Genomic DNA, 16,653 nt, shown 5'->3' on the forward strand with positions numbered 1-16,653 from the left:
AAGATCTCTTTGTACACAACATTTCTTGTGTAGATCTTTCCATCATTTTTAAGCTCGCCTTGCCGTCCATTATTTTTAATTTTACGTCCGTTCTTTCACGAACTCTTGAACAGGCAACATAAAGTTGACCGTGTTCAAATGCAGGCTCAGGTAAAAAAATGTCAAAACGCTTAAGCGTTTGTCTTTGAGACTTATGGATGGTCATAGCAAAGGCAAGTTTTACAGGAAATTGTCTACGTCTCAATTGAAACGGCAACCCTGTGCCGTAGCAACTTCACCCCATTGGCTAGTACAGTTACGCAAGCAACCAATAAACTATCGGCGACAAACAGACACTTAAGCCGCATATATACTATATGGGATGAAGTAACATCTTCTCCTCCGCAACGGCTGGCTCCCGGGCTTAGCGAAGCACACCATTGGATTCTGCAGGTCAGTGGCACGCCATTTTGACCATTCGCGTCTTCTTGGGACTTTAATTAGCCGGGATATTAATTAAAAACTAATTTTCCCCCACGTTTTCCCTACATTTTCCACTTTCTTTCTTGGATTTTTCCTATTAGAGGGATTTGGCTACATGACAAATTCTTTTTTCTCCAATATCTACGGAACGGCGCCGAGTTGAAATTCGAGACGCATATCCTCGGATTCAAAAAATTCTCCGAATCCATAGATACCATTCTCCTCTTCGTAAGACTTTAATCGGCCGAGATATTAATTAAAAACTGCGGAAACGTTAATTTCCGAGCTCATTTTTCCGAGTGGCAACAATAAACTATCGGCGACACACACTTTAGCCGCTTATATATATAAAGATATCAGTATGAAGTAAGTTTCACTACAATAAATTTTATCATATTTTTATGCAGCAAAATCCTATTGCTAAGAACTAGTATTACAACCTGTTTGAAATACAATGCAACAAAAGTTGCGAAGTGGGCTTTGTCCATTCGAATAACTCATACTTAGTTGAACCATTATTTTCAGTACAATTTTGGAGATGGTGACATAATTGCCTTTACATTTAAACTACTTCCTTGAAAATCAATAAAAGTTTAGATTTACAATAAGAATTATCTCAGCTGTTCTAATGCTTGAGTCTATCTAACTGCCGACGTATAAAAACTGTATTTTAATACATGAATCGGCAAAAGATTGCCAACAAAGAGAAAAATGAGTTAAAATGTTTCATTGAAAAACATGTAAAAAGTTTTTAAATAAACCTGAAAAAATATGTCATCGTAGAACAATATTTATAATATATACATTTGTTTAAAATGACGTTTAATTCGTCTTTTTGCTGCGTGATGTAACTAATAAAATATGTTATGTAAATAAAATATTATACAGAAGCTATTTGCACATTTTTTAGACGATTTTACGTTGCTATAAAAAAATCATCTACTTGGAACATTTTTCTTCAACTATATACTATTTGAAAGTGTAAATTATCGTCTGCTACTTTACGGTTTTGTTTTCATGAAAAATGGCGCTTTTAAAGAATCAATGGATGGAAGTCTATGTCTGTGCTCTTTCCGAAGAAAATTATTCATATCTAGTTATTAAAAAACGCCATAAAAGCCATGGTTTTTCTATATCTAAAGCTACGACAGGTATGCCCATTTAAACTGTAAACAAAGTGGTTAATGCTGATTTGAAACTTAAAAAGGCGAAATAACAAAATGTGTATCATCTTTCTCCACGACATATCACAGAACGCGCTACAGAATTCGTTATGCGAAACAATTATCCGGACAAAAATGGGAAAAATGTCACAGTTGATGTATCTTCGCTGTATTTAAATGACTGTAAATAAAAAGAGATCCATTTATTATCATCAAGGTGGATAAAAAAATCTTAAAACATAGTTCAAAGAATCTAAATAACGTTTTACAAAGGGATTTATGATTGTTGCTGGTTTCTCATATAACGGCAAATTAAAAATAAAGAGATGGAGGAAAATCGTTAAGATCAACTTCACATATTTTAAAGAACATATTTTATACCCAGTTTTCAAATACTTAAATGCGAAAATCATTTGAATCACTGTTTATAAAGAATATGTGCAGTTGAACTAGTAAACAATACATAATAAAAAGTTCAGTATAAAACCTCTCAAATAATGGTAAAAAAATAGAATACTCTTTTTTGGGAGGAGGGGATGAGAATAAATATCGTAATATCTCAAAACTAAGACTTATATTTTTATAAATCTAACTTCGGAAAACACTCACATTTTTATTTTTAAAAACCTTGCTTTATATGGGAAAAAAAAAAAAAAGCAACTAGTTCGATTCACAGAATTTACTGGCTCTGCAACTCATAACAATGAGAAAGTTGCCTTACCCATGCTAGCCGTGGCGAAAGCATTCGACCGCGTCTGGCATGAGGAGCTTATTTTTAAACTCATTTGCAAAAATTTCAGCAGAGAAATGACCCTCCTGATTTATTCTTTTATTAAAAGTAAAAAGTTTTTTGTGGACATTGGTCAGGACACCTCTGATAAAAAAAAAACATTTAATGAGGGAGTAGCCATCCTTGGGTCTATACTCTATCTACTTTATGTTGCTGATTTTTCTACGCCTTTGACAGGTATTAAAATTGGTTGTTACGCCGACGACACGGCTATTGCTTTGAAGTCATTGAGCCCAGTCATAGCTGCCAACAGACTACAGGATATGATACCGCACATAGAACACTGATGTACGAAATGGATGGAGGATCCCCATCAATGCTTCAAAGTCAAATCTTCTTACTTTCAGCAAAAGAACTCCCAGAATACCGATCGATGTCAAACTCACGCTCTTAAACATGGAAATTCCTATTGTGAAACAAGCAAACTATCTTGGAGTTATCTTGAATCACAAATTCACCTGGACGGAGCACATTAAAAATGTCAGGAGAAAATCTATTGTAGTAATGAAAAACCTCATGCCGCTGTTAGGAAAATTCTCCAAACTTGACTTACTGCGTAAAAGGCACTTTATACAGCTTTAGTCCGTCCAATTTTTACACATGCCTTCCTTGCCGGGGCGGCGATTTCAAAGAAGGATTTGAATGAATAATGCAAGATAAGTTTCCTAGACATATTACACTTTTATGTTTCTAATGACATGCTTCACCGCGTCTTCAAAATCGAAACTGTCAAGACCTTCCTTCACAAAACGAATGAAAACTTCTTTAATAAGGCATTAAACTATCCTCATATGGAAAACTTTAAAGTTTTTGATTATCTAATACTCACTGAGAAAAATATCAGGCAATCTGCGGCCCACATTTGCGACTCCAACTTCCCTACGTAGTTGCTGCAGCTTGTATATAGCGTACATGCTTTTCATTTTATTTTTCTTGTATATTTTTCCAATTGTACTGAGTATTTTGTAATTGTATTTACATTTTTAAGTTTATCTGTTCACCACTCCAACTGCCATGATATGCTTCACACCAACACTTGCCTCTGCTGGTCTGCAGCTTTAGCTTGGATTTTTTTTTTTTTTTTTTTTTTTTTTTTCTGCCTTATGACAATTGGTCACCCCCTTCTTTTACCATCTTAGACATCTCTTTCATCGATTCGGACACTTTCATGTCAGGCGCCACTTCGGGCATATGTGTCAGGAGCCGGAAATATAGCATATTCTAAGCGATAGTCCGGCAATATCGATATGGACCGAACTGTATATGAAAACCCAATTCCCCCTCCAGTATTCCTGTAGGTATTTCATTTCATACTGGATAATAAATAAAGTGATATAACGAAAGTATATCCGCTTGAGTTTTTTCCCCAAGAAAAATTTGAGTTGTATTTTATTCACACCTAATCTAAAACAGAGAACAGAACGAACGTCTGTCTTATACGGCCTGGCTTTTTACTTTAACCGACCATATCTTTGACAAGAATTCCTTTCCGGGAACTAAACTTCCGTAGCTGATTGTAGGATAAAATATAGTGTAAATTGTACTTCGATAACCTATTGCTTCTTCCTGAAAATAAATAGAACACTATGATAATGCTAATTAGAGTTTAGAAAACACTAAATCTTTCGCTTCTGTTTAATGGTCGTATATTTGTGCATTCTGGACAGTAATCGCTTCAAATTTTTTTCGTTAGTTTTTGCTTTTTAGTTTGCATGTCTCAAATGAAATGTTGTAAGGGTAGGAGCGATGAAAAAAAGAAAAGAAAGCAATATAAAAGAAAACAACCTGAAAGCTTTCAGATTTGATATTACACCCAAAGGGGCGTTTCTTTAACGTTTTGTGTAGTACCTTTATTTATTAAATATTGTTACGAATTTGGTATTTAAAAAGCTAATGTTAGTTCAATTATAAATTAAATGGTTTTATTTCTCGCGCAGTGCAGCGCGTGACGAATATTGAAGGAAGGCTAAGCCGGAAAGTTGAAAATACAAGAGCGCGTGCATTAAATAAATAAATATCTCTTTTTGATTTCGAGAAATTACTGGAAAATTCTAGCACGTGATTTTAAAATCTTATAAAAGGAGGAAAACATCTCAGTTTGTAGTAGTTGCTTAGTTTGTTGTTGTTTAGAAAACTGCTCTTGTTGATTGTAGCGAATTCGCGGATTAGCGTTCTTTAGCTGTTTTTAATTACGTTCTATTGGACATTTGAGTAGTTAAAAGATAACTACTGTGAGATATTGTAATACTGCATGATAATTTGAAAAAAATTTAAGCATTTTTGTTGTGATAATAATAAATTTTTGTTCATTTTTCCTCGGACTTGTGCATTCATTTCATAACGAACCCGTACGCACGCATCAATATCATGTTCTTCGCACCTAAACCATAAAATTCAATTCAACAACAATATCGCAAAATAATTTAAAAAGAGCATATCCTTAGAATTTGTGATACACAGCCTCGCGCGCTGGAGATAATTAGTCCAAAGGGGCTTTGTCCCTGAAGGACTATTGTTTTCGTTTTGCGATTTCGCGTTGGTTCACTATAAAAGTCCGTTTCACTTTTCAAACTGTTCGCACCAAATGTTCGAGTCCTGCATTATACTTGAAGAAATTAAATAATGAAAATTCTGCTTAAATGTATGTATGTTTCTCGCATTGTGGTAAAACAATGGTACATAGAGCCATAGAATTTTGACTGACGTAATCCTACTGCGAATGTGGGCATCTGGAAGACCAAATTTGAAATTTGAAGTTTGTTTTATTATTGATTACAGATTTTATAAAACTTTAACGAATTTTGATTAACAAACTCAAGGATTTCAAAGCGAGCCATGGAACGTTGTAGAGGAAAAAAAAAAACCTTTTTATCTCCAGCGCGCGAGACTCTGTATCGGAAATGCTGAAGATGTGCTCAGTTTAAAACTATTTTGCGATATGGCTCTTGATCTGAATTTTATGGTTTAAGTGCGAAGAATGTGATATTTAATAAGGTAACAGACAAAATGTTAAGAAAACGCCCCTTTAGACGTAATTTAAAACCTGAAATCTTTCAGTTTTTTTTAATTATTATTTATTTATTCCCCCCTTCTGTAGAGTGTTGCCATTGCTCGCTTTCAAATCGTTGAGTTTATTATAATCAAAAATTCGTTAAAGTGTTACAAAATATGAAATCGATAATAAAACAAATTTCAAATTCCAAATTAGGGCTTCCCAAATGCCCATATTCTGTGGAAGATTACGTTACTAGACTACTTCCTCTTCGTAAAGTGGATTTTTACCGCAGAGGTCCTTATTTTAATAATTCGAAAGACGTTCTGAAAACGGTAACGAAACAATATTCAAAAAGAGGAATACAATAAACAGTGTTGCAAAAGTGAATTCTATAATGGAACGAAACACCTGCATAAATATGCCAAACGTTGTAGAGACTTACAAGAATTGTATATTGAAGGCTGAAGGCTGAGAAGTAAGAATGATGTTTCTTTCAGCTTTCGATTTTGTACGAACTAGTCCTAAGACTTTGTGGACACACTGTGCATCTAAATGTATAATGGTTGTTAAAAATATTTTTTAGTAGGTAAATGAATTCTTCCGCTTTAAGTTTATTAATCAAAATCTAAAACAAGAGAATTAATTTATCAGTTATCTTTTTTTGAAACAATAATTGACGCACAATGTGACGTTCTTCAAAAAAGGTTACTCTTTGGATAAGTCACAAGATCTCTCGTGTTACTCGTATGACAGATGTGTCAGGGTATAAAATATTTAAAAAGTGTTGATAAAGGCAGTTACACTAAAAATCGTACGAGATGTATCATCGGAGAATAATATCAGGCTGAATAAGCATTATTTAATCTAAAAAATAGTGTATCATGAGTAAAAAGTTGTATGATGACCTCTTATCATTGTGTTAATCCAAGACAGTTCAAGTTCTTATCAAAAATGTTGCTATGGTTGCAGTTTCATTATCTTACAAATGCTATTTTATTGCCTACGTTTCTATTCTAGGCATTTTAAAACCTAGATAACGTGGAATATTTTTCTGCCAGAGTTAATTTTTTTTCCATGAATGGCAGCTTTAATTTGGAAGCACAAATTTAGGGTAATATTTAATTGGGGTGCAAGATATATTCAAAAACGTCCTAATTACATTATCCTAATAGAAACTTTCAGTATAAGCAGTGTGCCCGTGTGAAACAATGTGGTATGCTTTATATTGTATATCTTTAAGCTTTTCATGATGTATAGGGTGTCTTATTGTCCATCAACTATTTTCCATATAATAAGTTTAAATTTTTATTATCGCTAAAAGTGTTTCAAAAATAGAAGCATACGATATTCGTTAGCTTCAACAGCTGACATTTTTCTTCTCATCAATAACGTACTATTAGAAAATAGCAGTTTGGGGTCAAACAACATGAATGATCCGCACCTGGAAGAATACATAACATGTGCCGCCATTTTTTGATCACGTGACACCCTGATATGACGCAGATGCCGCCATGTTGGATGACGTAATGTGTGGTGGTTTCGCTTTTTTACTTTATGGCAACAACGATTTTTTGGATGTTTCGCTTATTTGGGACAATGACGCTTTATTTTGCATTAACTGAAAGATACGCATTTCAGACTGACTGTATTTTATTTCACGTTTAATTTCGTAAACTGCCTAAACATATTTAATTTATCATGAATATCATATTTAGCTGATAAAATCATGAATGAAAATCATGTAATACAGACATAAAGTGCATATAATGTAGCAGACTTTAAAAGAGCTGATTGTACCAACATAGTAGCTAAAATTTTTAATACATTTAGGACTTAATCTTAAAGATAAAACTTTCACTTTGGCATTTTTTGAATTAAACTTTATAGCCACACAATTCTTCGAATATATGGCATTTGATATATCATTATCATCAAACATAATAAGCAGATGGGATTCTTTCTACAATGTATGAAACACATTTCGTATTTAACCAGCTGTATTCTTATTTCTTAAAAAAAAAAAAAAAAAATATGTAATATAAAATAAAGAAAGATCAAGAACAGATGTATTTTTAGGGTTACCGTATTTCAGAAGCGAAATTCCAGGATCATGGAGAGAATGGGAGTTTGTTCCGCGATTCGAATAAAAAAATTCTTTTTTCTATTAATACAATGCACAGTATGTGTATAGAATATGTTTTTCTATTAATGCAGTACTGTATTCTATAATCGCTTTGAACGCAGAATTAAATAATTAAATAAAAGGTTATTGATGTAATTATTTGTCTTTAATCTTTGCCACCTAATGGGAATTTTTCTACGGATGCCCAATATTTCAAATTACATTTGTTAACACTGGTAAATTACATTACTGAAGGAACTTTATTTGCTAGAATCAACAGTGTAAAGAGTGAAATTCTGTGATGGACTGTTGGATCGTGAAACAAGGCTATTTTAGAACCGTTGAGCGTTAAATTTCAGGGGAAAAAGTTTGTACTGAGATCTGAAAAGGTTCTTGTAAAGTATTGCATTATCATCACCAATGCGTATACATTATAATTTGCGAGAAATCGACTCTAAAAGAGAGACAAATTAATTTCAAGATTTGACCCAAACAAACAAATAAATCAAGCTAAATAAAACAAGTAAACAACAGAGACATTTTCTCATAATGTATGATTATAGATACGCGTTCGCTGTTAACAATCACATTTTATTACAAACCAAGCTAAAACGAAAGCGTAAGTTCAATGAAGAATAAAGTACCAGGCTCTGGTATTCTCTAAGTTTGTAAAGTTTGTCAGTGTTTGTTAAGTTTGTCTGTTTATGAAGTATATCTTCGAAACCATTTGAAGATTTTCATAGTGACTTCAACGTAATACGCACCACTTAAATAATCTAATTTTCAGAGAAGTGCGATTAGCTAAGAAGAGAAAGAAAAAGCTATATTTTTTACGTAAACGTCCAATAGAAGTGGATTTGTGTTTTTCATTTGCTAAAAGTAAAAATACATGAAGTAACTATTATTTGCTAGTCTCATAAATAGTGTTCGGTTAACTGTTCGCCGGGGTATATTAGTTCCATCGTCACATCATCCAAAAAAAGTGAAATAAATAAATAAAATAATAATAAAAGAGTTTTTAAAAAGTCAGAAAGCTTTCAGATTTTATATTACAGCCAAAGAAGCGTTTTTATTTCATTTACACATTCATACACTTTCAAGAGCATTTGGTCTAATGTCTCTTTTGGTTAAAAATATTTTAAAACAGCATATCTTTAGAATTTCCGATAGACAGTCTCGTGCGCTGGAGATAATTTTTTCCCCGTACATTGCTCGCTTTGTATGGAGACTACATTACTCAAAATTTGATGGCTACTGTTACTAGGTACTGTTGTTTTTTCCACAATGCGAGAAACATACGTACATTTTTCTTCATTATTTAGTTTCTTTAAATATAATATAGGGCGTAATATTTGGTGGCAACAAAAGTGATTCGGACATTTAAAATGATTCGACACAAAATGCCGTTTCGAGGCTAGTCCTTCTGGCTAACGCCCATTTGAGCTAGAAATACATATCAAGTTTCTTTCAATGTGTCACGACTTGTGTTTCTCTTGATTTGCTTTGGAAACATGATGTGTCCTGAATAGGAACAGGGAGCTTACTCAAGCTATGTTCCAGATTTGTGTGTAACAGACGACACAAGCAGGAAGGGTATACGAAACCCTTTATTTTCTATACTTTTATAAGTAATCTTTTATAAGTAATTTTATAAGTTTTCTATACTTTTATAAGTAACTTCGGGATACAGAGACCAACCACTTGTGGTCTGAACGTAAGAATATAAAACTATTAACTAAAACTCTAACTAAAAGCTAACTTTGAATTAGTATACAAATGCCTAGCACTAAGACTGGCCTTTATTTAAAAGGGTACGTATTTAGTACGCAGAGCTGCTGAAACTACACTACATTTTCAAATATCAAGAGGGCTAAACCTCTGGCCTTAAAGGCAAACAGCAACTGAGTGCAAACTCGTAAAACTGCAGTGGTAAGCGGCTTGCTTCCTAAAACTCCTCCTTTCTCTCTCACTCTTGGCAAAAAGCCACAACTTAAATACTTGGGCGTTAGCAAGACAATTTGCATAAACAAGTTAAAGCATTTAATTCTGGCCGGAAGTAGAAAATAAGAAGTGATAGTACAGTTTTAAAATAAAATAAACGTTAGTAAAAATTAGAATCCTTACAAACGAATGAAAAAGATAAGTTACAGATGAGAAAAAGCTTCACTTAAATTTTAGTGACATGTCTTTAATCACAATACTTTTATCTTATATTATATTTTTATTTTCTTTATATTTGAAAAGCTTAGCTGTATTCTTCAACTAAATATTTTCGACTATAAATAGGTATTCAATTCTTGTATTTCTTCCATTTTATGCATTGCTCTCAGAAGTGTTTTGGTTATGTTCTAGATGCTCTGATTTAATTTAGAAATTATATAAAATACTGTTCTTTTCCTCTTCTCTTCCAAAACTACTATCTAGTACTCTTTCGCCCTTTTCGTTGCTGTTATAACTATTTTGGTTATTGTTATTGGATGGCAGTTACGCTTGATCATGTACAGTAAATACTTCTCCATGAAATGCATACTCTTTCTAAACTGATTTCTTAACAAACAGGCAACAATTACGGTTGGAGTCACCTAGGAAACCTCTAGAATTATAAGAGTGAATACCCCAAAATAATCGAAATTATTTTTAAGCAGCCCTATTATATTTTGAGTTCACATATTTTAGTCCTCTTTTCAATTTATTCGATACCTTTTTCCCAAACGATACCTTTTTCTCGATTTATTGGATTCGATACCTTTTCCCCCAACATTCTGCTGAAAACATGGACTTAGCTCTGGAACTCTTGATACAGTCATTTATTCATTTTTTTAATTATTATTTATTTTATTTTTAGGGCACCTCAGCCACATTACTAAATTGATTTTTGAGAGCTTTTTATATCCCCGGAAATAAAAACGAAAACGTCGCTTTGAGCAAACGATCTGGGAAGCTGTGTGACAGAAGCTCAAGTAGTATGTCGTTCTTCCCCAAGAACTGTCGGACAGTTTCTTCAGAACTAAAAAGGAACTTTTTATTTACTTTACTCACGATGAAGATAGTCCTTTTTATATACACTGTTCATATTGCTAGCCGAAGCAGAGCAAGTAAAAGATTTTAGATTTTGTAAAGAAAAAGGCTTGAGATCTAAGAATTCACTAAAATATGTCACCCTCTCCAGATTTTGCGTAATTGTGAAAACCTTATTCCAGGTCTGGCAGTCAGTGACAAGAAATCAAAGACTTTAACGTTTGTGGTTACGGCCAAAAAATTTTAATGATAGTTTTCTTTAGTGATATTTTACTAGCCTTACATATTGGATACGCAGTGGATAATCGCACCGACGGTGCGAATAGCTAACAGGCTATTCACACCACCTACGTTCGCGCAGGCGCACAAGCAGTCCAGGTACCAGCATTTTACGCCGATTTCTGTAAGACAGGCGGTAGTGAGAGCGAAGGTTGTTAACCCTAACTCAGCAATAGAAAGGGTTGTTAATAGTTCACCAGCAAGAGAATAATTTGCAAGTAATAATTATCAATTACAAAGACGAGGTCAATGTATACACATGATAATGTTCAGGAAATGATTAGATAAAATAGGAATTTAATGATGGTTCTAATTGCAAGAGAGGACGAGTAATTAGTTAAAAAATCTTTAGTGTATTGACAAAAAGGCTACAGAAATTACCTAAATTCTTTTATTTAACAGAGGAATTTTTATGCAAACTTAAACTTTTATGCAAACAAACTATTATTATTCAATAAGAACTGAAAATTATAATATTTTTATACATTCATCACTTTTTCAGTATCCACACAGGTTTATAGGTTCAAATGCCATATTTCAAAATCAAAGTTATTAATGAAATAAAACCTTACAAAGTCTGATAAATCATTTGTATGTGCAAATTTTTAAATCTAAATCTCTTACATTAAATTATTTCTGTCTTTTAAATTACATCCCATTATTTATTTCAATTTAATCGATTAATGTGTTTGTACTAATATTTCAAAGTTCTTTGAAGCTCTTTTTGTGTCCTGAAACTGCCGAGTATTTCCATAAAAAAAAAGCAGGCATACAGAATAATCCATTTAATAGTTCATGTAATCACTTTTAACTTATTTCATGTCTAAATTTTCTACACAGAAATCCTCTGTATAATTTTTAGTATTTTTTATCGGACGAAGTTTTTCAAAGAGGAATGAATTAAAGACTTGATTGCGCAAAACACATCTTTAAAACTAAATGTATTCTAAGATGTACAAAAAATGTCAACACGATTTTGCCCCCCCTTCAAATCGGTCATTGAAACTATTCAAACCGTTCAGGAAAAGGATAAACATTGCGAACGTAAAAATCTGCCCTTTTTTATATATACTTTAATAAAAGGAAATGTGTTCCTTCATTTTATAAGAAAAGGATATATATAAAAATTTTCCTTTCTAATCTTTTGAAAGTCGCCAACGCTTAAAAAATGATAAACTACGCCAAAGTAGAAACCCGCCCTTTGACAACTCAGTGCGCATGCGTGGTTAATGTTGGTGCGAATAGCTTAAGCGGCTAATCGCACCGGTGGTGCGAATAGCATCGGCCTATTGGATATGTGTTTGATACAAAACCATTATAGTCGCTCCTGGACCTGGGAATAATTATACATTTTATGATCAATTTCGATATCTCCGTGCCTAGTAATCTGGTGATTACACCTACGTGCCTAGTAATCTGTGATAGTGTAGTAGATTACGTGATAGTGTAGTAGATTACGTACCTAGTAATCTGGTGAAACCCCTGTTAACTATACTCATTATCTTGCCCAAATCGTAACGTTCTCATGAGTGCTATTTTTTCCATAGAATGTTTTCGAGATTTTGTCCGATTATTTTTTCTTATGTGCGATATATTAATCCTCACGAAATTTATCATTCCATCTAACAGCAAAAACTCACCAAAGTGTAATATTTAATAGAATTTGCAGATTTTCAAGAGTGCATTTAAACTTAGAAATATAATAGACATAATTAAGTATAATTTGCATAACTGTCTTACAAACGAGCAGCTTGTTATGAGCAGAAAGAAAAGAATTCCGAGCAATTAAGATGAGTCGTCTTTCAGCAGCTATTAATTTGCAGCTTTTAAATGTAGCGTGCTAATCAAATGTAAGCCTTCACCTAGGTAGTAACTGAATACGGAATTTATTTATCAAACTGAGAAAAATTTGGATTATTATCCTTAATTTTCCTCGCTAAAGGAAACTTTAATAATATCAACATTAATAGCAAATTTCATTGTAAAAGCAAAGCTGAACAGATGCATTTTTATGACGTAGTAGTAACTGGAGTAAAATTCTTGCGCTATGATAGGATTCCGACATCGGGAGCATAATATGCTTGTGTAGTATGTGTTGATTGCGAGACGTAGTTCATATAAATGCTGAATATGATAGCATCTCGAAACAAGCTTCGTAACACACTAGCAAAAATTGCTCGGCTGGTCGAGTATGTGTCCTTAATGGGAGAATGAAGAATCTATCAGTGGCTCAGAAATGTGATATTCATGACATCTTCTGAAAAATCCGGCATTGTGGAGTTTTTGAATGACTGCAAGAAGCAAAAGCGACTATAAATAGAAGAAATAAAGCTTCTTTTTATCCTTTCAGTGTCACTGATAGCTGTGAGGAAACTTAGTTCCGATGGTGATGTGCGTAACAAAAGTGTTAAAGAACTAAGATGTAAGAAGGGACAGTTGTTGGTATTTTTTATGCATAGTCTCTGTCATTACGATTAAATTAACTACTGCGTTTACAGGCGTAACCAACACTTGATGCAATTGACAGCTGTTAATCAAGCATATACCTGTAAAACCTAAATTATAGAGTAAAATGAAATTTGATGAAAATTGCAGTTGTCATTCGATAGTCATCTTGCATTATGTAACACCATGACCTTTTCTTTAATTAGAGAAGGCGATAGAAAGCGTTCTATTGAATTTTAAGAGTAATTAAAGGTGTAGACTGACAATGAGAGGAAAAACAAGAGTTAAAATTGCCGGTATTTTCAAGCTATTGCTTGAAAATATTTAATAAAATATGTGTGAATATTTAATGAAAGATTTTAAAAATTTTACAAACAAATGCAAAACACTTTTAAATAATTTTTAATGGAAGAGCGCAGTGCTTTTTCTTTTCTTTTCTTTTCTTTTTTTAAATAGTCAATATTCTTGCTTTTGGACGTGTGTGGCAACAACAACAAGAATTACGTCAGTGATCATACGATGAATTCAACCATCTGGTTGGATCACACCCTTCTCGTGACACACTTTGATTGGTTTGTACGTTGAGCGTATTATTTTAAGCCAATCCTCTCAAAGAAACGCATTATCTGAACCAGTTGAACAGTATTCTTGTGTATACTCACCTCTTGGCGAAGTTTCCCGGTTAAATTATCTCGCTGAGAAATCATATTGATAATTGAGATACGAACTGTACGTATCCAAGCAAGCTGCGTTTATCTTCGTGATTGTTATCCTATTAGCTTGATAAATTATCTATGTTGAGTAAGTTATGTTTTGATATAGATAATACTTGTAAACAATGTATGTTGATATCATCCGGCATTTTAAATTCGCCCATGTGTTTTTTTTTTTAATAACAAAAATGCAGCCCCTCTTTCTATCAGTATTTGCGCCATTCATGAACATGATCGTAATTTGTGGCCTTTCATACCGGCAAAAAACAATAATGTTAAAAGATTATACCTATATTAATGCATGTGCTAATGAGATTTGCCGGCACACGTAATGTGTTTAGCGATCGTATGAGTAGTAGTGAATTGTGGTGGTGTATTGCTTGTGTATTTAGAACTGCTCATTGTTATCCATTTGATATTCAGTCTTAGCGAAGTAAAAATTCAAACTGATGTGGGAGGGGGTAAAAAATGGGAAGCGTACAAACATTTCAAAATCCATCGTTTGTATGCTGAAATATGGTTTTCAGTTATGAATATTTTAAACTGAATAGCTAACAAATGTGAAAATAATATCAACGTATAAGAATATGTTCCATGTTAGGAAGGAAGAAATTATTTGATATGCAGTATTAATTAAACAGTGGATTTCCTTCTTTTATTTAATGCTGAAAATGTGATATGCAGAACTCTTCAGAAGTTGTGTATTTTATATAAGGTACTTGTATGTGCATATTCATTTAAAATTACTGAAGAAATTCCTTGAAGTAAATTTGAATGAATTCTTGAAAATTTCTTACTTTTTGTTTAATCCTAATATACGGTACACGCATTAGTTTTTGATAAACGATTTATAGCAGAATAAATTGCTGACGATATAATAGGGAATGCACTTGGTCATTAACTATGCTCTGTTTTCTCAATATTGTTGAATCTATAGAAAGTAGGTTTTTTAAGATATTAATTTTTTAAAAAAAGTTGCATTTTTATAGATAGTAAGAATGTAGAGAGTAACTCTCATCTATTAAAATAACTTTTAAGTTTTTAGAGGTTTACAAACATTTAAACTTTATCTAAATAAGCATTATCTCATAGAATGAGAGCACTTATTATTTGTATTGTGAGCTTGCCTTTTAGAAGAATTTTTTTTATTGCTTTGTCCTCCAGTTTTATATATTACGCTCTGGTCTTAATTATTATTTTGATATTTATATATATTGCTATTATGTACCATTCCACATAAAATTGCAGTTTACAGTTTTTGAGAAATCTGAGAATTTGTGCATGTAAAGATCATTTTGGACACAAGTGTAGATAGCAGGGAGAATATAACGTACGTGATTGCTATGCTTGCGTGGGTGCCCACCAGTGGCTGAGTGGTAAAGTCGCTGAACACTGGTAGTTCGGTCCAGGGCTGGAATCCTACAAATGGACTGGCTCCATGGTCACTTTCATGGTTCGTAATGTGTATATGAGCCAATTTCCCTTAGAAAGTCCTCCATAAAGGCATCCATCCCCTTAGACAGATAACTCTAGTGTGCTTTGCCATAATTCAACCAAACTATACTCACGTGGCTCTTGTAAGATGGCATGCAGAAATTCCAAAATTAAAAATATGAAACCGTAATTTATGAAATAAAGAACAATTATGATCTAAAGGGTATCAAAATTTGCAAAAAGAAAAAGCCTAATATTTATTTGTTTACTTTATTAAACATTTCTTTCAATGTAAAGTTGTTTAAGTTTTGCTTCGTTTCATGTGATAATACTTTCTCTTTAATTCTATTAAACAGACATAATTTCTTGTTCAGTTACAAAGTTCCGCCGTTCAAGTCCTATAATTGCTGTGTCAAGAACACCGATTAATTTGTCAATCGAAATTTTTTTGTTTTCAATAACCTCTGTCACTTTTCTTCGCTATCGGAAGCGAATTATAATGACGAGGAACTTGTTTTAAATCATATCAAAGACGGAGCATATCAAGATGAAATACTACATTTGGTAAGGAATTATAAGCCAAATAAAATAAAAACATCTGCGCTGAAGATAAGGATAGTGCTGACAAATCAACTTCCAATTCATTAGGCGCCCGCCGCCGAGCAGCGTAAAATTGATAAACAGATTTCGGATTTCAAAACATACTTTCGCTTTAGATCCTTTGCATATTAACAAATATATATCAGAAATTCTATTTGATATAATCGAAAGTTTAAGCTTACTTTTATAAAATTGCTCTTACAGTCTGCAAAAAATAATAAGCCGGATGCAATTCGAAAATTAAGGAACAACGCAATCATCAACATTAACTGAAATAGATAATTAGATAATTTTAGCTTATACGTCCATTATACATAAAATGCGCATGCGAAAACGTATTCTGCACTTGCGCACACTCATATGCGCAGTCGTAAAAGGTCTTACGCGCACGCGTGAACGCCTCTGCGCATGTGGCAACGTGGCGCATGCGCAGAAAGTTTTTAGTTTTGATGTCCGGATTATAGATCATTCCGAGTTATGGGTGTCCGAATTAACGACTTTTGACTGTATAGTTTATAATTGCATTATATATGTTGGTACTTTTCCGTTTCGCCGGCGCAAATCTCGCCAAGCAGACTTTGCTGGCGACAGCATGCAGTATACACATAAAAAATGTTAACAAATGTTAGTTT

General features: G+C 33.1%; 1 protein-coding gene across 1 annotated transcript in view; it reads left to right on the forward strand.

Annotated features, from left to right (window-relative positions):
• Positions 1-13,874: 13,874 nt before the first annotated feature.
• LOC118197132 (long-chain-fatty-acid--CoA ligase 6-like) overlaps positions 13,875-16,653 on the forward strand; it is a 95,804-nt gene continuing 93,025 nt past the window's right edge. The window contains exon 1 of the mRNA XM_085821218.1: positions 13,875-14,075. Within this exon, the coding sequence (XP_085677344.1) occupies positions 14,069-14,075 (7 nt within the window). The 5' untranslated portion in view covers positions 13,875-14,068. The remainder of the gene's footprint in view (positions 14,076-16,653) is intronic.

Source organism: Stegodyphus dumicola, chromosome 7, assembly GCF_044657685.1.
Source record: "Stegodyphus dumicola isolate Sdum_Otavi_A_Nest chromosome 7, ASM4465768v1".
Lineage (NCBI taxonomy): Eukaryota > Metazoa > Arthropoda > Arachnida > Araneae > Eresidae > Stegodyphus > Stegodyphus dumicola.